This window comes from Nicotiana tabacum, chromosome 18, assembly GCF_000715075.1.
Source record: "Nicotiana tabacum cultivar K326 chromosome 18, ASM71507v2, whole genome shotgun sequence".
Lineage (NCBI taxonomy): Eukaryota > Viridiplantae > Streptophyta > Magnoliopsida > Solanales > Solanaceae > Nicotiana > Nicotiana tabacum.
In genome coordinates, this window is record NC_134097.1 from 72,067,114 (window position 1) to 72,091,782 (window position 24,669).

Sequence of the window (24,669 nt, forward strand, 5' to 3'; positions counted from 1 at the left end):
ATGAATGTCCCAAAAATCCTCTCTATAACTGCATATATTTCTATTTATAAGAGCACATGGACCACAAAATCCTAAACAGTACAGCTGGGTGGAATATTCACTAAAATATTCTTTGGAGAACCATAATCACAAAACTAGGCATTAGTGCTTTTAATAAATGGAATGCTCGTCCTCGTAGCCACCTCGACCTTGTCGATGATATGTTGTTTTCTCATGACATCGATCTTTGGAAGCCAAGTCATTAATTATGGTAATTTTAGCCCATACACTAGTAGCACTGGTTAAGACTTGGGAACAAAAGGTACAAAACTTAAAACAAAAATCGGAAATGTCAAGCAAAATAAAAGAAAGGGGAAAAGTAGTAGTATATCCAATACGGGGAGTAAGAATATTTATAAAAGATGACCATTCCTGCTGACGACTACCAGAAAAGACCCTCGCTTAACAATTCAATCAATGTCGAACGAAGTCCCTGAGAAACAACCGTGCGACACGGCGGAGCATGACCCGACCAGTGTCGCCGTCGATGGCGATGACGACAACAGCGACGCATCAAATTCTGCCTTAGCGAAGGGGCTTTCTACTATAATTTCTTCTATAATCCGGGAATTTGATGACAGCGCTGCCGCCACTTCTCGTAGTCAAGATCAGCTCTCTTCCACTCTCGATCGTCTCACTGGAGGTACCATTCTTCACCTTCTTCTAAATATAACCGCTGGACTTAATTTTGACATTTATTCTTTATGGGGTATTAGTGTGCCTTTTTGTGTGGTAAGAACTGGAGTTGGGGATCCATTTACTGTTTATTAGGCTGAGCGAACTCCTTCTTGTTCGCACTTGTTATTGAATATAAAGTAGGAAGCTTTGCAGTCAAAAACTGCACTCTTATTATGGTACATCTTTGAAAGACTCCAAATTATTTTCACTAAGGTGGGTGTCCGAACTAGGTCGCTTAGTGATCGTGGAATAAAGAGTGACAAATCCAACTGCAACATGACATGCAGGCTCACCCAAAAACCTCTGCTTGTGCGAAGTAGCATGTTGTTAAAAGGATTAGTCAAGATGAACACAAGCTACCCAAACAACACCCCCTCATGTATAAAATAAAAATTAAAAGAAATGAATCACTTTTTATTGCTAATGGGAGGTAGCAGGTATCCCATGAAACTATTCGAGATGTGCGCAAGTTGGCCCGGACACCACGGTTATCAAGAAAAAAAGTGAATCACTGTTTTTTTGGGGGGAGGGGGGAGGGGGGGGGGGAAGAGGGCATTACCACATTAGTTGTATGTGTAATTTCTTCCGCACCTTCTAGTCCCATTGGAGCTTAGCATTTTTTCCATGAGAATAAAAACATGCACTTCTTTATTGTGACATGTAGATCCAAATTGCTTTCATCAGTTAAGTGAACTCTTTCGCTATTGCATTATGATATTGTAAGTTCTCATTAAACCTTAAAGGTTCAAAAAAATTTAAAAAGAGCAATAGGAAAAGACACATAAAAAAAGAGCAATAGGAAAACACACATTGTTTTCGACTTTCCGTAGATTCAGATTTCCTGAAATTTCATCAGATAGTTGCTTAAGAAAAAGGTTCCTCTTTATTCCATACATTGTGAACAATCAATAACTTAGTGGACTATATTTCCGTGTGTGCCCCAAAAAAAGAGTTTGAGAAAGCTTGAAATTTCTTTAGCTCTTTCCGTGTTCGTAGAAATTAGAGATGGTCGGGAACAGCCTTCGGTTTTACCTGTTATTGCACACATCCGGTTAAGGCTACCCACTTCGGTGGATCTTACCCCAATTTTTGTATACATGAAAATTTTCTCAAATTTCTTTTAGCTCTTTCGTCTATCTCCTCTTCATTTACTATGTACAATGAGACTTTCATGTTCTCTAGGAAAAGAAGACATGCTGTTTTTCTCCTTTGCACCTGTGATTATTGGTAGCCTCATGCAATTGCAATAATAGAAAACTGTATTTCTTCAAGTTTTCCTTCTACATGTCAATTGCCAGTGATATGATGATAGACTCTTCTTTCCGTTTGTCCACATCAACTGCATTGATAATGTCTAGGTCTTGGATGATTCTACTATTTCATGGATTGTTACTTATCATTCCAGAAGAAGAAAATAGCATCAACTTTTGTTCGAGTAGATATCTGAGACAGTTTCTTGGAAAACCTTTCTCTGTGTGCTGGCTAGTCTTGTTTGTTTGAATGTGCTAGGTCATCTTCTATATGAGGATAACTGCACTGCAGTTCCGCTTGCAACAAAATCTGAGGTGACAAGGTTTAGAGGGTGGTACAGAGTTTAATGTTCCTAGCTTTTTGTTATGTTAACTAAAAGGCTGTAGCATAAGATAAGTGCTACAAGAATTTACAGTCGGCTGCTTTTGACCATTTGACCACTTTCCCTTGCTGGGCTGAGTGCTGAAACCCACTCAATGGGTTCTAATTCTAAGAAGGGTAGTTTAAGTCAATCAAAAAGTTTATTTTTCTCCCAAATGGGTCTCTCCTCACCCACCCCCATAGGGATAGTCCATAACTACTTCTCTTACTACAGGATGTTTACTTAACCAACGCGTAAATCCAGTTGCAAGGACATGATCGCTTGACACAGTTGATATATTTCCTGTGACAGTTCTTCTTGCACTTTCAGCCACCTCGTCATTGTAACTTAGGAGTTTTACTTGAGAGGACTTATGTCTATCTGATAGTTCACTTCCAGTGTTACTATTTCTTGGACAGATCCAGTGCTGTTAACCATTTTTTGCTGATGAAAGGTTTGACACCACGGGAAATATTAAAATGAATATAGATCTAGTGAAGATATTAAAATGAATTTCAATCCTAAATGATCTCCTTTTTGAACCGTTAGATACGAAATGATCTCTCTATAGGAGGGTGATGTCGCTAAGAGCCATACAATAGAGAAGTTCTGAGAAAAGTAAAGGGAAACAGTAATCAGACAGAATAGAAGTTCAATCCCATACCATGGAAATTTCATCCATACTAATTTAATGGAACGTGGATTCACTAACTATCACAAGCTTATAGATGTAGGAAATCATCGTACAATATAATATTTGAAACATAAAAGGTCTATTAAGAATAGGGATTCAGGTTGGTAAATGTGGCGTTTTAATCGAAGATTCTGTTTCTTTGAATTGCTTTTCTTGTTATTTCATGGTCCTGCTTGTAACTTCTGTTAATGTATGTGTAACCAATCATCTATATCTGCAGAGCTTGACAAACTGCTGGAAGATGCCCCATTGCCTTTTATTATGCAGCATGCTGCTAGAATTTCTGGTGTTAGGAAAAGAATTACATCATTGAATTCACTTTTGAAGTCTATACAAAGGCGTCTTGATAATATCGATCACACATTATCTGCTGGCTTGATACATGGTACAATTATTTTTCAATATACATATTGTGTCAAGCTTTTTCATGACAACTCAAATAGGATGTACGCAGGTTTTATTCTTTATCTTGATTGATACTTTGCCCTCCTATATGAATGCTTTACTTGTGTAATTTTTCAAAAATAGTTCTATGTACACGATTTATCTTTGTAAACTGGTAAAGTACATGAACTTTTTATTATTTCCAAGTCATTGTATATGAAAGTTCTATGAAACAACAATTCTAGAACTCGTCGTGGAAATTTAATTTTCCATGGGAGAGTTAATTTTTCTCATACACATAGTTAAGGTTTAAAGGAAGCTTACCCACTCTAACTGTGGGAAAAATATTTCCTCCTTTGCATTTTATACAATGGTAAAAAGAAGAAAATACCTAAAATAATGGTTGAAAACTTATTTTGACAAAAAAAATTAAATGAGAGTTAAAAATTCGAATATTGAACTAAATTTGAATTCTTGGATGTTATATAGAATATTATTAATGGAGTGGTATTAAACCATTTTGAAACATCGCAAAATGGAATGAGTGTCGTATAAACAGAGGGCATTGTGAAATAGAAGAAGTGGTGTGTCTGGAGGGTTCGTAACTTGGGGGATTTCACTATGATGATCTTGGGGGGAAATCCTAACGGTTTTTCTTCTTCTTCATTAGCATCTTGTTTCTGCTACGCATGGATGCATGATGTTGCGTTATTGATGTGGTTTAGGTTGACAATGGTTTTAACATTCGCTCTGTGATACTGTGGGTCTTTTTCTATCTCTGGTAGGCATGGATGTATGACATTGTATATTGATGTGGTTTTCTGATGTTCAAGAAGTGCATCCTATGGGTAGTAGTCGTCTCTTGTGCGGTTTGAGACATCTGTTGTAGTGTTGTATATTATATATAGGTAACTCTATTCTAATTTATTTTTGGCTAATAACCAGCAAAGACAGTGGAACTTTTGCTTGTGATGTAGAAATTACTCCACATGTCCCAAAATCTTGTCCTGATTCTGTTTATGACGGAGAAACTGATCAAATTGGCTTTTCTTTCGTGCATTTTTTTATATTAGGAAATGCGTCCAGTTCTCTCTCTCTCTCTATATATATATATGGCAGCAGGGGAAATATATTGTGGTGGACTAAATGTTTCAAGGTATTAGGAGTAAAGTAGTTTGAGTCAAAATGCTTAATACCTTAATTACAATATAAATTAGAGTATCTGCTTTTCATTTGTGCATTTTAGGTGAGTCGGCTGGAGATTCTCATTCACTAAAACCTTTTTATATCTTTCTTGCAGAGAAGTCAACAGGGGATGGTGGGCGAGACCATGAGAACCATAACAGTCTTCATTGACGAGGTAATGCCAATAATTGCCGTTTCTGGTGTTCGATGAACATGCTACGTTCTTTCCTTTGTATATGCATGAGGGCTAACATCAAGGAGACAATTCGCATAGGAGGTCAATTTGCGAACTATTTCCTAGTCTTTCATGCAAAAAGGTTGTTGAGGTTTATTGGGTCATATTAAATGTTTCCTTACCACGTTTATTTGTTTGATAAGAAAATAAATAAACATGGTAAGGGAACATTTGATCTTGTTGACTGTTGAGACCATCGGTAGTGTGGGATGGGGGCCTTGGTCTCTTTAAATGGTCTTGGACAATCCTTACCCTTTGAGCTAGCTTTTGGGGTTGAGTTAGGCCGAAGATTCATTTCTGTATCGGATCTAGAACGCGCAATCCTAGTGCATTATATGATTTCTTTAGTTACAACATTTTTCCTCCTCAGGAGAACATCAGAAACTAGCAAGATAAACATGGATGAGTGTTGATAAGCAAGTGATCCGCACAATCTCCCCTTATTTTTTTCATTTATGGAAGAACATGTATTTTATGGAGAATGTTAGTGGAAATTCTTGGCTTTGCATTCTTTGATGCCTGTCTTAATCGAAAGGGAAAAAGAACAATCATTCTCTTCGTAGTTCTTATCTACTCAGCAGTAATTTCTAATTCTAAGTAAACACCTCAATAATTTCTGCCTAGTGAAAAGTTTAGCATGTAAAATAAGGCAATGAGGGACCAAAATAGGAATAACCAAAAGCATATTGAGAAAGGGGCATATCTTGCGTGGTAAGTGATTACCCAAACCTAGTAACAGGCTGCAGGTAGAGCCCTCTAGCTTAAACTTTTTCGTGCCTTATATAGTCAGCGGAATTTTCTTACCTTCTATCACCAGCCTTTCCCAGTATGCGTCATTTGGAAAAGTAAAATGATATATGCATTCTGTCTTGTGTTTCAGTGTTTTGGTGCTGCAATTCTTTGGTGTGCAAATCATTTGCAAGTTGGTGCATTGCATTATTAAAGTACGCAATATTATTAGAAGACGCAAAATGTGATAACCTTTGGATGAGCTGAATTTTCTCAGTAGTGCTTTCATGATGTCCAAAAAGAAGGTTGTTGGTTTTATGTCATTGATGAACTTCTAAATCAGTTAATTTGCTATGTGGTTATTTTGGGGCAGTTTATGATCAAGATCCTGGAGAAGATTCAAATTGCTTTCTCAGTGCCAGTAAAATCTCCTTTTGATTGCAAGCATTTGTAACTGATTCAGCGTACGGTATGAAAATATGGTCTGAGATTATGACATTCTGGCTTTTGGAGAAATTTTGGATATAAGTGCTATCCCTGATTTGAGAATGGTTCTTTTACCTGTCAGAAATGTGCATTTTCAGCTTGCGCCAGAGCATGTCCGAGTTGCCCAGGAAAGGGAAACATGGAAAATGTGTGGCAACTGGTTAGCAGCTCAGCTAGTGTAGGCCTGTAGGTGCAATTTGAAGGGTGTATCTTTCTGAAACTTATTCATATATTCTGCTCTTAAAGGTATTGTTAACTGTTTTGCATTGCATTGGATGTGTACTTTGTTTTACAACACCAAAGTTAAGTGTATAATGTGTATCTAGAAGAGTTTGGATATCTTAATTTATTTAATGAGTTACCATAAAATTGATCGTGATAGATTGTTGAATGTTACAGATGGCCTAGCAGTATTCAACGGTCATTAATAAGATCTAAGTAAATCTCTACATCTTATTCACCACAATACAAGTTGTATCCTAGCTATTTTGCAAGCTGATCCAATGGCTTCTTATGGCAACTCAATATTCTTTCTTTTTTTAGTCTTATATTTATGAGAGAGTAATCCTTTTTATTGCGCTTGGATCTCTATTTTGCTAATGAATTTGAATGTGTACCAACTAATAATAATAGATCTACATTCTATCTCGTTAAATTCTCCGTTCTTGTGTAAGAATGCGTAACATCGCGACTACTTCTTGCTTTCTTTACGTTATGAATCTGCTATCTGATGTCGGAAACAGAACCAATGCTTATCAAGGCCAATTGTCTTTTTAAAGCAGATTTCCAATACAATCATTTTTCCTCCTGCAACTTTGTGTTAAAAATCAATTTCTCTCCTCTAATTTCAAACTTTAGACGTTTTCTCCTCAAGGGTGGGCGTTTGGATTGTATTGTCATTTATTCTCCTCAGTTGGATTTTCGATTTTCGGATTGAAGAAATGACAATTCAAATCCAATTCAAATAAGCTCGGATTTTTTAAGTTCAATTTCGGATTAATCGGTTTGGATATTATGGATTTTCGGTTTGAGTTTATAAGTTGATTTGTTTCTTCTTCTTTTTTTTTTTTTTTTTTTACAATAATGAATATCTAAATGAATTATTCATGTTAAATTGCCTGAAAAGTTCCACATTCTCACCGCAATCATCCAAACAAAGTATTCAAGTAATGAAAATATTATCAAGAAAATGCAACAGAGACATTTATACGGCTGATAAGAAGTAGCTATTGTAAAACCATATTCAAATAGAAAGTATTATGATAGTAACTTAGTAATTAATATTGAATATATGAGATATTATCTAATGGGTAAGGTGTTGAACTTATTACTACTGACATAAGGATAATGGACTAAATATAAAGTATAAAAATTTTGAATTTTCGGATATCCAAAAATTTGAAGTACCAAGTTCATTATCCAATCGGAAACCCAAAAATTTTAAAAATTAAATCCAAAATCCAATCCGTAACCCGAAATCCAAACCAAAAATCCAAAAAATTCGGATTTTGGTTTGGATTTCGGATTGCCCAAACTATGCCCACCCCCAACTCCTCCTACCTTAAGCAATATTGTAGCTGTTTTGCCCTCAAATTAGCATTCTCTTCTTTATGTAACAGATTATCTAATATCTTAAGTTGTATTTTCGTCTTAAGTGCTTATCTATAATTAAAATGATGGCATCTCGTCTCCTATTCCTAATTATATTCTTAAGAGCAATTAGCTGATGATTTTATGAATGCAATGTGTTTCTTTTTTTATTTTATTTTTATAAAAGGAAAAAAAATAACATAGTTTACAGCATTCTTTTTATTTGTACATTTTTTTTTGCTTTTGTTTAGTAATGATAAGATCCCTTCGCCAAAGTACTGTTATGAGGTGGTTTAACAACCATTTTAGTTCAACTTAAAACCAAGAAAGTTGAATATACACGCATAGATGTCCAACAAGAAGCTAGACTAACATGAATCTTAAAATGCCACATGTTTGCTTCAATTTTGGTCTTGATTTATAAACTTGACAACTGGGCACTGGGTCAATATAATAAAACACCAAGTGATGGTAAACTAACATCAACAACAATTTGCCCCCAGCCTTCAGGCTTTTCTAAACCAATCAATCAAAAGTCATAACCAAAACCAACAAATTAATTAATACTCTATAATCAAATCATTAGCTTAACCAAATTTCCACTATAAATACCTCAATCCACTACATAGTTTCTCATCAACAGCAAACAAAATCTCAGAGTCTTCTCAACTTCAGCTCCAACTATTTTTGAAAGAAGAAACTATGGCTAGAAGCATATACACTAGCATTTTCATGGTGGTTGTTCTCTCCTTTGCAATATTGAGTGGGAAATCTGAAGCTGGTCGTCAGTTATTACAGGCCAATAATCCAAGTTTCCCTACAATTCCAGGCATGCCAAGTATCCCTAATATGCCTAATATTATTCCAAATATACCAAGTATTCCAAATATGCCTTCAATTCCTAGGGTTGGATCAATGCCACCAATGCCATCAATTCCAAGAGTTGCAATGCCACCAATTCCATCATTTCCTTCATTCCCAAAATTTCCTACTTCTATCCCATTTTTCACTCCACCACCCCCTAAGAACTAAGTGGACTTGTCTACTTAACCACATTCTCATTAGAAGCTGATTTTCATACTTTTTTTTGTACTTTTCTTTGTTGATTTGCATTTGCTTTGAGTCGTCCAGTCGTTATGTTATTAGCTTTCAGGCTATTTGAATTTGTATTCGACTGTAAGTTCTATTTCCTCTAGGGAGAAGGCAGATGGGGTACTATATATGGTGGGGTGTCACGTTGTACAATATTTCCATTATGTAATTTTACAACTACGTGTGTTTGCTTATATCTCTCTCTATATATTATGATGATACTTTTATTGTTATTACTTCTAATCATTCTCCACATTCGTCAGCTCTCTTTCTAATAATCTAAGTGGTGAATCAACAAAAAATTTACAAGGGGACAGTTTAGTAATGGTGAAAGATGCTAATTTAAATCGTTGATTCGATCTAGCTCAGACGAACTAAAACATTTTCTTCTTCCAAAAATGTTGAAACTGAAGAACTCGCCAACGCATAGAATTGTCTGAAGGACTAGAAGAGAAAACGGTAGCATCCAACGATTGAACAATTTAAATCGCATAGCTTAGAGGAAAAAATAAGTGAAATTAACAAATATTAACGGTTAAATATGTAACAGGGCCAATGCTTTCCCAAACAAAGTGGCTGTAGTTTAGTGGTGAGAATTCCACGTTGTGGCCGTGGAGACCTGGGCTCGAATCCCAGCAGCCACAATTACACATGTTTTACTTCTTACATGTTAAAATCTTGGTTTGTATCTGGTTCTCCTCCTAGTCTGTTCTGTAGGTGCTTAACTACTTATCAAACACTTCTTTTCGGCTTTATCATGCCCTTATACATAAAAAATTTGGATTAATAAACAAAAAAACAAAAGAAAAGGAAAGGAATGTTATAAATAGAATTGTATTTAAGGTGAATGTCTATATTTAGAGAGATTTTAGGGTTGTTATTTGGTGGCTAAGTCATTTTTCCCCTATAAAATAGAGGTGTCCTATTCCATTGTAATTGATCCCAAATCAATAAAGAATTCTCTCTCCCTACTTTTCTTTGCAATGCTATTCTTCTTTTATTGTTTCATAATACATTATCAGCACGAGACTTTAACCAATTGAGTAGAAGCTTTAGGATTGGGCATAATGATTGTCAATTGTTCCAGGAACTTCCTTTATGATTAAATTCTGGATTTAAGGTAAGTATTTTACTTTATTTTTCTATTTTAAATTCTTGACATTCTATAATTTGATTTTAAATACAAGCAAAGACGATAAATTTTGATTGTAACTCTAATGGAGTTTGAAAGAAATTATAACCACCCAAAGTTGTAAAATTTCTATGTCTTGCCATGATCAGATTCATGTATGATTATGGGCACAAGAAATGAAAACCCGTCCTATTGAATTTGCTCCATTCTCATGCCCTTAAGAGAATGTGATAGCAATATGTGATAAGTTTGAAAGAAAACAAAATTATTACCGTGAAGATAATAATAGATGTTGACGTGGCAATAGACGAAATTATAATCGTCATCATCGTGGTAATGAGAATAATAAGGATTCTCAAAGTAATCTTTCACTCTGTGAAAGTAATGTTTGTCATCGATTTGACATGGTATTTTGTAAAGCACATATAGATGATTATGGTCCATTCATGATGTGAATGTGACAACATGTGATTTATGAATACATATTTATTCTTGGAAGAATATGAATGTGCCGGTGGTAGTGAATCTACCACACTCACCTCTAGAAGGAGGTTTGAAATAATATAAGAAAATAATGTCATTATTATAGTATGAATGGTCATTTGTCTTGTACCTATTGTACGCTAAAATATTTTGGCAATGTGATTATTAAAAGACAACGGTAATGCAAGAAACAAATCTTTCATATAATTTGACCATGACCATAATGGTATAAATTTCTCTTTAAAAAAGATATTCACTGATAATAGGCTAGATTCATGTAATGTGATGACTGCTTATGCCCCAGCTTGACTATATTTTACTGTTCTAGGATAATTAAACGACGATAAATTGGCTCTAATTATGAATTTCATGTTTTGCAGGAGCGAGTTGCGCTTATGAGGACTTAGAGCTGTGTTTGGAGCTAAACTGAAGTAAGGGAAGCCCCTCAGAACTGAGTACGTTGAAAGACGAGAGAAAAGAAGAGCTGAAATGTTGATCTAGCTTAGTGCAGATAGCGCGCCCACTAGCGCGACCGCGCTAGCCTAGGAATTTGAGGCAGAATACTATGTCATATGCGCGATAATGAGCGCGCCCACTAGCGCGACCGCGCTAGTCCAGTTCGGAAAATATAATTCAGGGGTAAACTTGGAAGTTCGGGGGTAATTTCACTTAACCTATAAGAGGTCCAGCTCGCCCAAAGGGAGACTATCAAGGTTTAGGCAAAGAGAGGCAAGAGGCAAGGAGGATAATTCAACATCGAGTTCTTCCTTTCTTCCTTTTGTATTTTACCATTTATGATGAATTTTGCTATTGTTATGATGAACACGATTATGAGTAGCTAAATATTTAGTCTAGGGTTTTGATGGAACCTATTGAAGGATGAACTTCGTGTTATGTTAATATAATTTGCCCGATTTAATCTCTATTTGTTCAATTACGTTCTTGTTGTAGTTAATTGATAGGATCCTCAATTAGTTGTGCCTATTTAGTACGTATTACTCGGGAGAGAGTGCATATTTAGGTAATTATTGAACAACACCACTCTCAAAGTATATGAGGGATCAATAACCGAGGGTTTAAAAGCGGGATTAGGGATAACGGAGCCTTGGGTGCTATCTAAAGTGAGTTGTAATAAAAGCCAGCTAGCATAACTCGAGAGAGTGCATCTAGTAAATTGTCATTATTACTCGGGAGAGAATTACGGTAATAAGAGTGCTCATGATCAATAGAGACGATTAGGCAAATCTATGCAAAACATAATAGGAAGGAATTCCATCAATAGGGGAAATCGTAAAGATCCTTCACTTACTTGCATACAACCCAGTCATAGTTAGCTCTTAGTTTACTTGCTTTCATTCAGTTATAGTTAGTAAAAACATCTCCAATTATTATTCAAAATATCTGAAAAGTTGATTACGAAGAATTTAGTGAGTCTAACAAGAGTAATTGGTAGGTTAATTCCCTATGGATTCGACTCTGGGATAAATACTCGGATTATATTTATAATGACCGCGTGTCCTTTTTATAAGGCATAATTGGGCATGATCAAATTTTGGCGTCGTTGCCGGGGACTTAACGATGTTATCAATTACAGTTGAAAGAAATACAAAATTTCTTAGTGTAGTCAGTTTTCTTTATTTTCAATCTATACATTGAAATTTTAACGTTTGTTGACTTGGTTGTACAGGTGCATGCCTAGAAACTCATCGAGAACTAGTGAAGTATTTGAAGCATTATCAGATCCCGAGAAAGTTTTCAAGGCCTTGAATCAGGCCAACCGGAAAAACAAACAACAACAATCAACTGCACTACTCGAAATAGACATAGGGGATAATTTGTTAGACCCAGTTGTGACATTGGTGCCAGTGGCACCTTTTGTGCCAGAGGCTGCTCTATATAATTGGGCACAACCCACAACAGAGAATTTGGCCACAATGATATTATTCCTGCAGATACAGGCCGAGTCGTTTCAAATCACGAACAACATGCTGCACTTGTTGCAAAACAAGGGACTATTCTCGGGGTCATACATTGAAGATCCTCAACAACACTTGAAGAATTTTCTGTCAATCTGCAAAACTCAAATGCAGCCCAACATAACTCAGGAAGCAATAAAGTTGTTGTTGTTTCCATTCTCTGTCACGGGAGCTGCCCAGACTTAGCTAAACTCGCTCCCCATTAATTCCATAACGACTTGGGAGGAGTTAGTCAATCAATTTGTGAATAAGTTCCATCCACCCAACAAGACTGCTCAACAAAATAATGAAATTTTGAGCTTTTCAAACAGAAATCAATAGAGACACTACAAGAAACGTGGGAACGATTCAAAGGGATGGTTGTTATATATCCACACCACGGTATTCCAGATCAGATGTTGGGGTAGCGGTTTTACATGGGTTGACAGATAGCGTGAAGGCTAATGTTGATGCTTCAGCTGGTGGAGCATTCCTGAGCAAAACATGGAGAGAAATCTAGAGCCTGCTTGACAAGATGATACAAAATTCGGGGTGGACAACTAGGAATGCACCTATCACTCCAGTAGTTCACTCAGTGCCCTTAGATCTATCCAACACTCTTGCTGAAAATATGGTCACATTAATGACACAGATGAGTATACACACCAAAAAGGTGGAAGAGTCAGGGCAGAAGCAGTAGGTACACATTGTTGATACTACCAATGGAGGCTTATGCACATCTTGCATTAGCCATCCAGTTGGTAACCAATGGAATGAAGAAAGTGATCATCATCATTACCCTGAGGACATGAATTATGTATCTAATTATGGGGGCCAGAGATAGGTTGGTCAAAATTGAGGCCAACAGAATCAGCCATACAGTCCAGTCTAGCCACAACTCAACAATGGAAATATGGGAGGTATGCGACCTCACAATAATATGGTGCCTTACCAAATGCCACAATGATATAACAATCAAAATCAGCAGCAGGGTTATCATCCTCCTCAGTAGCAACATGGTGGAAGACAAGAAGATGGGTTTGCTAGACTCGAGGCAATTATGCAGTAGGTTATTAGGTCAAATGCAAAAATGAGTGAAAGGGTAGATGCACATGAGTCAGCTATAAAGAATATTGAAGTGCAGATGGGCCAGATTTTGATGTCTTTTAATAATCGTCCTCATGGGACATTGCCTGCAGACACTCAAATAAATCCAAAAGATCAAGGCCCGAAGCAGCTGATGGCAGTGAGTCTACGTAATGGTAGAGACTTAGACTTGGAGCAAGACAGAACTCGAGAAAGCAGACAAGCTGAGACACTTGTACTAGTGCCCATTGAGCTAGATGATGCAACGAAACTGACAAAAGTGACAATACAAACTGCCCAGGAAGAAACCAACACACAGATTGGGGCTGAGAAAGAAGCTGAGACAGCCCACGAATCGGTAGTTGAGGTGGTGTCTGACAATAGGGGAAATCATAACCTTAGATCCTTCTCTTACTTTGAGGCTGAGAATAGGGGAAATCATAACCTTAGGGGAAATCATATTTTGGCAATGTGATTATTAAAAGACAACGGTAATGCAAGAAACAGATCTTGCATATAATTTGACCATGACCATAATGGTATAACTTTCTCTTTAAAAAGATATTCACCATATGGATGTTGATGAATATGTGGTAGTACCAAATTAATCGAGAGCTCTAAAAGAGCGAATTATTACCATTTTGGAGGAATAAAATTGATTATCAATATCAATTTATTATGTTGTAGTAAGTCTCAAAGAAACTTATTTAGTTTCTAAAGTATTCACGAAAGCGATTGGTTATATTGAGACTATAAATAAAGAAAAAAATCCATATATTCTATTATTACAACTTGTAGCGGGGTAATATATATGTGAAAAGTTACCCGCTTTATTCTCCAATTTGTACTGCACAAATAAAATAATGCCACAATAAAGTAAAAGTTTATTGATATAAAAACGCATATCATAATAAACTTGGAGTTTATTCATAATTGCACACGTCATGGTTTAAACCTAGAGTTTATCAATACTGATAATTTATTCAGTTGGCATAATTGGTTTAGCCATATTAATTTAAGTATGATGTGCAAAAATAAAAGAGAATCCAAATGGGTAAATATTAAAGAACTAGAGAATTCTGTACGAATTCTCTTATGTTGTTCTCATTAATTAATAAACCAATTAAAATTGGGATTGAATCCCATGAATTCTGGAAATATCAAAGGTGAATATGGGCTCATTCACCTGCCATGTATACCTCATAAGATGCATCTATGAGATGGTTACATGTGCGACTATTATTAACCCACAACATGGTGTTTGCGAGGTAACTTGCTCAATATTTTCAGATTTTCTATTCAAGATAGTTTATCTTGATAAGTTGGTTTACATTACAACTGGTTTAGCAAAAGAATTTATTGAGTGCCTCCACTTAATAGCTAAAATATTTCTTATAAGAACAAAGTTATCTATATCAGTTTGATATACGTGATATACCAAAGTATGTTTAATTCTCCCCTCACAAGTAGTTCAGGTTCAGGAACCAAATAATTCCATCTTATTATTATTATTATGTGCAGTGTATATTTTGATTAACACCATAATACAAAAAGATAGATTCTCAAAGTTGAGAAAGTAAGTTAGTTTTTCTAACATGAGGGGGAGACATGATAAAAGTTGAGAAAAAGTTACGTGGAATGAATTATTATTTCTACATCTATATCCTCGAATAAGATAATATGAACTTGAAGTTCATAAAAAGATAATTCATCTGCAATATATTGCAAAGCATGTCAGACGCATTTGCTGACCCAAAGAAAGTAACTATATTCTCACTACAAACACTCCTATTAGAATAAGTCCCAGAAGGACAAAGTTTATGATACATTTAAGCGTATAGACAAATCAGTTTCAAATAAACTTCTTGATAAAGAAGATGAGCAAATGATCAAAATGATATATCATAATAAGGAGGCAAGTGATCTAGAAGATCACACGACATAACACTTCATAAAATCTCAAGAGAGGTTCAGGTACCTGAAAATATAAATGAAGAGATCTCTATGTTATGTCTTTGTGAAAAATAAGGAGGTTGGAACCAATATAAAATATTCGTCGATGACATCTATCATAGCGCTAAGTATAGATGAGGACCTCAAGTCTGTCGAATACAGACACAAAAATATTGGCCAAATAGAAGAGATACAATTCAAATAGAATTGGTTTCATATGAAAGAGATGCAGTTTTGGACATGTAATACAAACACTTGAAAGTATAAATTCAATGATATGTGCAATCAGTTTTCGATATCAGTTTTAAATATTTTATTTGTCTAGCATGACATGAAAACTTGATATGCATCTAATTAAAGTCCATTTATATGACTTATTTGACTATACTTATGTGGCAACTCCTAAATGATTTAAATTACTTGAAGTATATACAATTCTTGATCTTGAAATACCACTTCCTCAGTGCAATTTGTGCACATTTGTATCTTGCTATAACTATAAGTATGATAATGTGATAGCGAGAATTTTTAAGGTGCAACATATTCATTGGAGTTAATATGGGTGATTTTGTCACGACCCGGATTTTCCACCCTCGGGAGTCATGATGATGCCTACTAATGAAAGCTAGGCAAGCCAACCATTTGAATTATTTACCCTTTTTCCATTTTAGTCCCTTTACAATTAATAACCAACACGTGATAAACAGCGGAAATCTAACAAGCGAAAGACTGAAATGTAATAATTTAAGAAAGATGCCAATACCAATCCATACAAACAAATTACCCAAGACTGGTGTCACAATTCCACAGACTGTCTAGGAATACTACAAATAAAAGTCTGAAAGATTTATTACAATACTGTCTCTGAAATATGTAAAGAAACAGACTAAGAGGATAGGAGAAGACGCCAAGGCCTGCGGACACCTCAGAATCTCCGACTGGACTGAAGGTAGCCACCAAAGCTAAGGTCCGAATGCTGCTGCTCCGGGATCTACACACAACGCAGAGTATAATATCAGTACAACCGACCCCATGTGCTGGTAATTTTGGCGAAGTAGTGACGATGCTAGGACCAAACTACCAAATAAACCTGTGCAGTTAAATCATATACCGCGGAAAATAAAAGCAGATAATTACAGCTAAAGTTGGGCGAGGGAACATGCTGCGAGGAATAACTGATAACAACAAAATAATAGTAGAGAAATGTAAGGAATGCCATAAATAAATTACCAGCAAAGATAAGGAAATAAGAAACAAGTACACATGTAATACCGTTGCAGGCGTGCAACCCGATCCCATTTCATATAATACCGTTGCAGGCGTGCAACCCACTCCCATTTCATATAGTACCGTTGCAGGTGTGCAACCCGCTCCTATTTCATATATTACCATTGCAGGCGTGCAACCCGCTCCCATTTCATATATTACCGTTGCAGGCGTGCAACCCGCTCCCATTTCATATATTACCGTTGCAAGCGTGCAACCCGCTCTCATTTCATATATTACCGTTGCAGGCGTGCAACCCGCTCCCATTTCATATATTACCATTGCAGGCGCACAACTCGCTCCCTTTTCATTTATCAACACCAATCATAAAATAATTCTGGCAAGGAAACAATAACGTAACAACAACATCCCGGCAAAGGAACAATAATATAGCAACAATATCCCGGTAAGGGAACAATAATATGACAACAACATCCCGGCAAGAGAACAATAATATCACAATAACATTCCGACAAGGGAACAATAATGACAACAACATCTCGGCAAGGGAACAATAATGATAATCCTGATATGAAGCACAATAAACCACAACGTAGTCACAACAATTAATACACAAGACTCATGGGCATGCTTGATACCGACGTATAGATACTCGTCACCATGCCTATATGTCGTACTCCAAAATTAGCACATAGCAAATTAGACACAACTCCTAATCCCTCAAGCTAAGGTTAGACCAAACACTTACCTTGATGCCACGAACACAATTCCAGCCTCAACTATCGCTTTACCTCTTGATTCTACCGCTAATTCGCTCGTATCTAGCTACAAGTTACATAATTATATCAATAAATTCTAAATTAATCCATTATAATGCATGAAAATAAGTTTTTCAATGTTTTCCCAAAAAAGTCAAAAATCGACCCCTGGTCAAAACCCGAGGTTCGAACCAAACCTGATTACACACTCCCCTACGAACCCAAATATGTAATTTGTTTTGAAATCGAACATCAAATCAAGGTCCAAATCCCTAAAATTTGAAAAACCGAGGTTCTACCCAAAACACTCATTTTTCCCATGAAAATCTTTGATTTTGAGTTGAAATCATGAGAAAAGATGTTAAAGATTAATAAAAACAAGTTAGAAATGACTTACAATCAATTTGAAAGAGTACTTGTCTTTGAAAATTCGCCCAAGAGTGTTTTGATATTGAAAGGGTTTGAAAAACGAAAGATTTTCGGCTAAGTTATGAATTTGCAGGTCGTAGACGTCGCAATTGAATTGCGAACCCTTAAGGAACCTGCTACCTCCGCATTTGCGATCATATGTTCGCAATTGCGAATACACATTTGCGAAGGGGGTGTCGCATTTGCGACAACTGGCACCTACTGAAGACGTCACATTTGCGAAGTGTATCTCGCATTTGCGAGGTAATACTGGCCCTGGACTTTTCGTATTTGCAACATAATTCACGCATTTGCGAGCCAGGCTTCACAAAGCGAAGCCTGCAGGCCTGCAACATACCAGTTAAAAAAACCCTGCAACTTTCTAAGTCCAAATTTCACTCCGTGTCCTATCCAAAACTCACCCGAGCCCTCAGGACTCCAAACCCAACATGCATACCTACCTAAAAATATCATACGGACTTGCTTGTGAAATTAAATCATGAAAATAACATGTAAAACCATGAATTAAACCTCAAAACTCATCATTTTTATCAAGAACACTTAAAGTTCATAACTCTTCAACCAGAAGTCCAAATCACGTCAAATAAACTCCGCTTTTCACCAAATTTCACAGTTATCCTTTAAATACTATAACAAGTTTGTACCGAGCTCCGAAACCAATATACGGGCCCGATACCGATGGTTTCAAACATTAATTCTTTTCTTTATTTCATAGATAATTCAGCAAAATAATTTCTTTCAAAAATTAATTTCTAAAGCTTGGGACCTCGGAATTCATTTCCGGGCATACACCCAAGTGCCATATTTTACTGCGAACCTCCCGGGATCATTGGAACACGGATCCGGGTTCATTTGCTCAAAATATTGACTAAAGTCAACCAAAATCAAATTTTAACTTTAGATATTTCTATTTCTCATATTTTCACATAAAAGATTTTTCGGATATAGTTCTGGACCACACACGCAAATTGAGGTGAGGTAAAAAAGGAGGTTTTAAGGCCTCAGAACTAGGACTGCTTATCGGGCGGATTAGGCAATTATTTACTCTTAACGATTTGGCTTAACGGTTATCGGCTTTTAAATGTATTAATCTGTTAGCCACCCGATAAGATATCGGGCGGATTGATATCGGTTTAGCTCTTATCGGGCGTTTTATCGGCCTAGCATACGTATTCACAAATCGAAATTATCCTCAACTAGGTACTGCCGTACTGAAGTCATTCAAATCTCAAATGTTTATCCAGTGATTTTCATCTTTTGGTTCACATTACAGCAACTTACTTCTAAAAGGTTGAAACTGAGAACATTCATGTTTCATCATTTTATAAAACATGAACTGTATACAACAAATGCAAGAAAAACATTTAACTTGAGAAGCTGTAGAATGATTTCAGCAATTCATTATCTTAAAGCATCTGAAAAAGAAAATTAAGTTTTACAAGACCAAAAGCTGCTGCTCAACAAGACCAAAAAGCTGCTGATCAACAAGACCAAAGCTGCTCTCCAGTTCCACCTCTACTTCATATATAATTGGAGTACCATAATTGGTTACAAAATCAAACATTAATTAGAGAGAAACCAAAATAAACACAATGAAAGTTCATTTCTAGAACAACTTCTTGATACTATTATCTTTTACAGCTCAATTAGTCATTAGAGGAGCAGACACCCAAATTCAAGATTTCAATGGCAATGAAAAAATCAGTAGAATTTTGCACCAACCACTCTTTCCAGTTACTTCATCTCCACCACCAAATTTAGAAATATCTCCACCTATTGACCCTATTTTACCCTTCCCGGACCAACCCCTTTTCCCAGAAGTTCCCACAATGCCAACTTCAGATCAAACATAACAACAATCTCCACCAATTCAAGCCAATTATGGTACTCCAATTTCACTCCAACTTAGAGAAAGAATGAATAGTATGCCTACATCTAAATACCTTCTGTTGGGTGTTTCTTCATTTCAAGGGATGTAGTTAGTTTAAAAAGAAATAATATTCCAATCGGTGGAAGGAGAAATAATACAGTAATGTGCTTATGAGCTAAAACCAAGCGAACTAAATGACTAGACTATGATAGAATGTGCAAATATATGCAAAAAAACTTCACCTACTTAGCAATAGATAAGCAGTTAAAATGGGTAGTCAAGGAAATACATATATATATATATATATATATATATATATATATATATATATATATATATATATATATATATATATATATATGTATGTATGTATGTATGTATGTATATATATGTATGTATGTATGTATGCATGTATGTATGTATGTATGCATGCATGTATGTATGTATGTATGCATGCATGTATGTATGCATGTATGCATGCATGTATGTATGCATGTATGTATATATATGTATGTATATATATATATATGTATGTATATATATATATATATGTATATATATATATATGTATGTATGTATGTATATGTATGTATGTATGTATGCATGTGTGTATGCATGCATGCATGCATGTATGTATGCATGCATGCATGCATGTATGTATGTATGTATGTTCATGATCAGCAGTTAAAATGGGCAGTCACAAAACAAATTGTTTGAAAGAGCAGCATTGTTTCTATGCACCTCTAATTCCAAATAAAATAGGGAATAGGCAGAGTAGCTGATGAATAATCTTACCAAATATATTAACACTACACGACAATTACGGAAGGGTCTTTTCCATTGCTGGCTAAATCTGAAGAAAAAAAATTAAAATAATGAGTCGTGCGATAAATATAAGCATATCAACAACACTTATATACAACAAATATAGTAACAATATTATTACCTTGTTCAAGCTGCTCGATTTTATCAAGATCTTCCTCAACACTAATGGGTTGTTTTAATTTTTCATTTCGAAGCCAATCTTGAAGACACACTAGAGCTTGCACCAATTTAGGAGTTAATGAACTCCTAAATGAATCAAGAAGACGTCCTCCCGTACTAAACGCGCATTCAGATGCCACACTTGAAACCGGAACAACTAATACATCACGAGCCATCTCCGCAAGAATAGGAAATCTAACTGAGTTCAATTTCCACCAAAGAAGAACATCAAATTCTTTAGTGTCATCCTCAATTTCTTCACCTAAATATTTATCTAACTCTGTTCTAGTATCAACACTTCCACTCCCACTTTTATAATTTTTTAAATCTTGCATGAGTGATTCTAGAAGTCCTATATTTTGGGTGCTTGCTTGACTGCCAGAAAGAGAAGTCGAAGTGTCCAATGAAGAACAATCTGAAGATGAAGCAAGCACAACACATTTTGAGCTGGACTTTACATACTCACTGAATAATGAAGTCATGTACTTCGTTACTTTTGCTTGTATAGTTGCCCCCGGATCTACACCAAACATCTTTACAGGTGCAAAGCCAACTGATTCGATCTTGTAACGTGGATCAACATACATGAGATAAAAATTATCTCTTTCATTTTTCCTGGATCACCCTAATACTTATCAAACTTTTCTTTCATATTCTTTGTCATTTCACTTAAAACTATATCTTCATTTGTTATCAATTGCTTCAAATAGATAGCAACTGCACAAATTTCAAGAAAATGAATATTCGATGTAACATAACGTGATCGAGATATCTTCAAAGTAAGAAGATTTCAAGAAACTTTGTAATTCTTTTTACATTCTCCCAATCACTACTCAAAAGTTCACCTTTAGGAATTCTAACATCAATATAAGAATGCTCAAGATAATGCCTCAAGCCAATTTCACTAGAAGCATAATGTGAAAATGCACTTTCAGATTCAACAGCCCTGCGCAACATCAAGTAGGTGGAATTCCATCTAGTTGGAACATCTAAGCATAAAGTTTTCTTAGAATTGAGTTGTTCAGCATCAAAACATTCTTGAAACCTCTTCAACCTCGCAGGAGACTGCCTAACATATCTCACTGCATGCCTAACACGTTCAATAGACACTGAAAATTCTTTTAAACCATCCTGAACCACAAGATTCATGATGTGAGCCATACATCTCACGTGAAGGTGAGTACCATTCATCAAATTAGTTCCCATTTTTGTTAATTGCATAGATAATTCTTTTACTGTCATATCATTTGAGCTTGCATTATCAACTATGACAGTGAAGATCTTATTTATCCCCCACTCACGTAAGCACCTACCAATACCATTTGCCATATCTTCGCCTTTGTGACTAACAATAGGAAAAAAATTAATTATTCTCTTATGTATATTCCATTCACTATCAATGCAATGGGCATAGTGTTACACATGTAATTGATTCTTTGTATAAAAGTCCAGGTATCAGTAGTAATACATACTCTTTGTTTTGTTTCTATAAAAAACCCTCTTTAACTTTTGCTTTTCTTCATTAAAAATATCAAAACAATCCCTAGTTACAGTACTATGGGAAGAGATCCAAAAATAAGGTTTCTCCACTTTCATAAAGTCTCTAAAACCTTCTTTCTCAACAAAGCTAAAAGGAATCTCATAAACTATTACCATACGACATAATGTCTTCCTACATTCTTCTTATTCAAATTTTCAAGTAACAACAACTACATCACCCTGACTACCCCCCCGAGCATATTGAAAGCCTAAATTTGATTGTTTTTTATCAACAATATCAGGGCGTTTAGGACACTTAAGCATATGAGAAAGAAGTGTCGACGTACCGTCTTTGGTTTTAAATACATACTCAATAAAGCAATAGTCACATTTTGCTTTTGTACTCCCTTCAGAAATAATAATTTCTGTAAAATGATCCCACATGAAAGACCTTTTTCTCCTTTTTTGGTTATATTTGACTCCGTTATTTGAGCTTGACTTGTTGCATTTGAATTAGAAGCACCACTTTCACCCATCATCACCTTCTCACTTTGTATATTTTCATCCATGTATGAGTCACTGCAATAAGAAAGGAAAAGGAATGAGAATAAACATCAATACTAGCGCTTCGTTTGTAACTCACTAGCCCTGAGTTTCTTGAATTGAAATTGAGACAGAAAGGGTACAGTACAAAATCAACAACAAACATCTTCAACTACTTGAGTTGCCTCAGATTGCACCTCTACTGTCATGTTTGATTGATAACTAACCATGTTCTCCATTCAAAACCATATCAAGCAAACATTTTATAAAATAAAAATAGAAATAAAAAATACTACTTCTCGATATCTCTTATACTAGCATAAGAATCTCTAACAAGGTGTAGTTAAAATTTGTGAGAAATACTCCTCTTTAAAGTCCCAACAAAAACCAAAAAACTTATTCATGATGTTAGAAAATGGCATTTTTATGACAATCTAGCTGAATCTCGTCAGAAGCAGAAAATTAAAAATTGGAAAATGTCACAATTTACTATTGTCTTCTTCCTACTGTAAACATATCCGTTTAACAAAATTGGCAAATTCAACAACAAATAGTGAGAAAAATATGTAAATTTAAAAGAAAAAAATGACTAGCAAACTTCTAATAATGTTGATTTTGATGGGAATCATAAGTAAGAGTTCCTGGATAAGAAGATAAGAAACCGCGAGAGGGAGAGACGAGACAGCGAGAGGGAGACCGGTGCCTGGTGGAAGTCGACGACGACGAGGACTGGTGGTCGTGGGCGGTGGCTGCTGGTTTAGGCGTTAGGGTTTCTATGATTTTGTCTTTTGATTATTTAGGAATTAGGAATGCGTTAGTTTTAGTCTTAGAGAATAGACTATAGACTATAGAGACAGAGACAGGTTTGTTTTTGATTATTTATTCAAGGGTTTTTGTTTTTTTATATTTAATATATATAAATAAAAATAAATTTTATATATATATATATATATATATATACATATTCTTAACGGATTATTCATTAAAAAATAAAATAATCCGCCCCCAAACCGATAAGCCGTTAATAAAAAATTTCAATTTGTTCCCCGTCCGTTAAACAGTTACTAGTAAGCCATTAAGCTTCAGTTCGGTTCGGTTTTCAGTTTCGGATCGGTTTTGAACACCCCTACTCGGAACACAGGATTTGTTTCTAAAACAAGTGATGACCTTTCGGGTCATCACATCCTCCACCTCTAAAACAATCGTTCGTCCTCGAACGGACATAAGAAGGAAGTATTTGACTCAGGAAAAAGATGGGGATAACGGCTCCGCATATCGGACTCGGACTCCCAGGTCGATGCCTCAGCAGGCTGACCTCTCTACTGAACACGAACAGAAGGGAAACTCTTCGATCTCAACTGACGAACCTGCCGGTCTAGAATAGCTACCGGCTCCTCCTCATAGGACAAGTCCTTGTCCAACTGGACAATGCTGAAATCTAACACATGGGATGGATCACCTTGATACTTCCGAAGCATGGACACATGAAACATTGGATGCACGGCTGACAAGCTCGGCGGCAACGCAAGTCTGTACCTCTCCCACTCGATCAAGAATCTTAAACGGGCCAATGAATCTAGGGCTAAGCTTGACCCTTCTTCCAAAATTTCATCACACCCTTCATAGGCGATACCCGAAGCAATACCCGATCACCGACCATGAAAGCCAAATCACGAACCTTACGGTCGGCATAACTCTTTTGCCTGGACTGAGCTGTATGAAGCCTATCCTGACCTTGTCTGAGGCATCCTGTACTAGATCTGTACCCAACAACCGAGCCTCTCTCGGCTCGAACCATCCAACCGGCGACCGACACCGCCTACCATATAAAGCCTCATAAGGAGCCATCCGGATACTCGACTGGTAGCTATTGTTGTAGGCAATCTCTACTAAAGGGAAAAATTGATCCCACGAGCCTCCTAAGTCAATGACACAAGCTCGGAGTATATACTCAAAAATCTGAATAGTCCGCTCGGACTACCCATCCGTCTGAGGATGAAACACTATGTTCAACTCAACCCGTGTTCCCAACTCTCGCTGAACTGC

The 24,669-nt window shown here is 36.0% G+C and overlaps 2 protein-coding genes, 1 non-coding gene and 1 pseudogene across 7 annotated transcripts; 3 read left to right on the top strand and 1 right to left on the bottom strand.

The window, feature by feature from the left end:
- The first annotated feature begins 337 nt into the window (after positions 1-337).
- Positions 338-6,411, top strand: LOC107811530 (uncharacterized). Of its 5 annotated transcripts, none has more exons than XR_001653932.2 (6): positions 338-682; positions 3,244-3,408; positions 4,481-4,563; positions 4,708-4,767; positions 5,708-6,025; positions 6,125-6,411. XR_001653932.2 is itself a non-coding variant. In XM_016636487.2 (6 exons), exons 1-5 carry the CDS (start codon positions 457-459, stop codon positions 6,008-6,010), a joined length of 615 nt encoding a protein of 204 aa, XP_016491973.1. In that variant the 5' UTR covers positions 339-456; the 3' UTR covers positions 6,011-6,025; positions 6,141-6,411. The 5 variants fall into 5 exon arrangements, 3 of the variants coding, with proteins under 3 accessions (XP_016491974.1, XP_016491973.1, XP_016491972.1); XR_012702120.1 differs by having other exon boundaries at positions 6,141-6,411; XM_016636487.2 differs by having other exon boundaries at positions 339-682; positions 5,930-6,025; positions 6,141-6,411.
- Positions 1,704-1,809, top strand: LOC142173166 (U6atac minor spliceosomal RNA; annotated as a pseudogene).
- Positions 6,412-9,296: 2,885 nt separating the features above from the next.
- TRNAH-GUG (transfer RNA histidin (anticodon GUG)) lies at positions 9,297-9,368 on the top strand. The gene has a single exon. It is a non-coding gene; the product is annotated as a tRNA-His (tRNA).
- Positions 9,369-20,426: 11,058 nt separating this feature from the next.
- LOC142172536 (zinc finger BED domain-containing protein RICESLEEPER 2-like) lies at positions 20,427-21,188 on the bottom strand. The gene is made up of 2 exons (XM_075236180.1): positions 20,564-21,188; positions 20,427-20,470 (listed from the first exon to the last, which is right to left on the bottom strand). Exons 1-2 carry the CDS (start codon positions 21,186-21,188, stop codon positions 20,427-20,429), a joined length of 669 nt encoding a protein of 222 aa, XP_075092281.1.
- Between the last annotated feature and the right edge of the window lie 3,481 nt (positions 21,189-24,669).

Bases quoted from the DNA above. Each gene is read 5' to 3' on its own strand.
- LOC107811530 (XM_016636487.2), top strand. From the start codon at position 457: ATGTCGAACGAAGTCCCTGAGAAACAACCGTGCGACACGGCGGAGCAT. The intron at 3,409-4,480 runs GTACAATTATTT...TTTTTATATTAG, and splicing joins ATCTGCTGGCTTGATACATG to GAAATGCGTCCAGTTCTCTC. The intron at 4,768-5,929 runs GTAATGCCAATA...ATTTTGGGGCAG, and splicing joins TAACAGTCTTCATTGACGAG to TTTATGATCAAGATCCTGGA.
- LOC142172536 (XM_075236180.1), bottom strand. From the start codon at position 21,188: ATGTATGTTGATCCACGTTACAAGATCGAATCAGTTGGCTTTGCACCT. The intron at 20,471-20,563 runs GTAATAATATTG...TTTTTTCTTCAG, and splicing joins AATCGAGCAGCTTGAACAAG to ATTTAGCCAGCAATGGAAAA.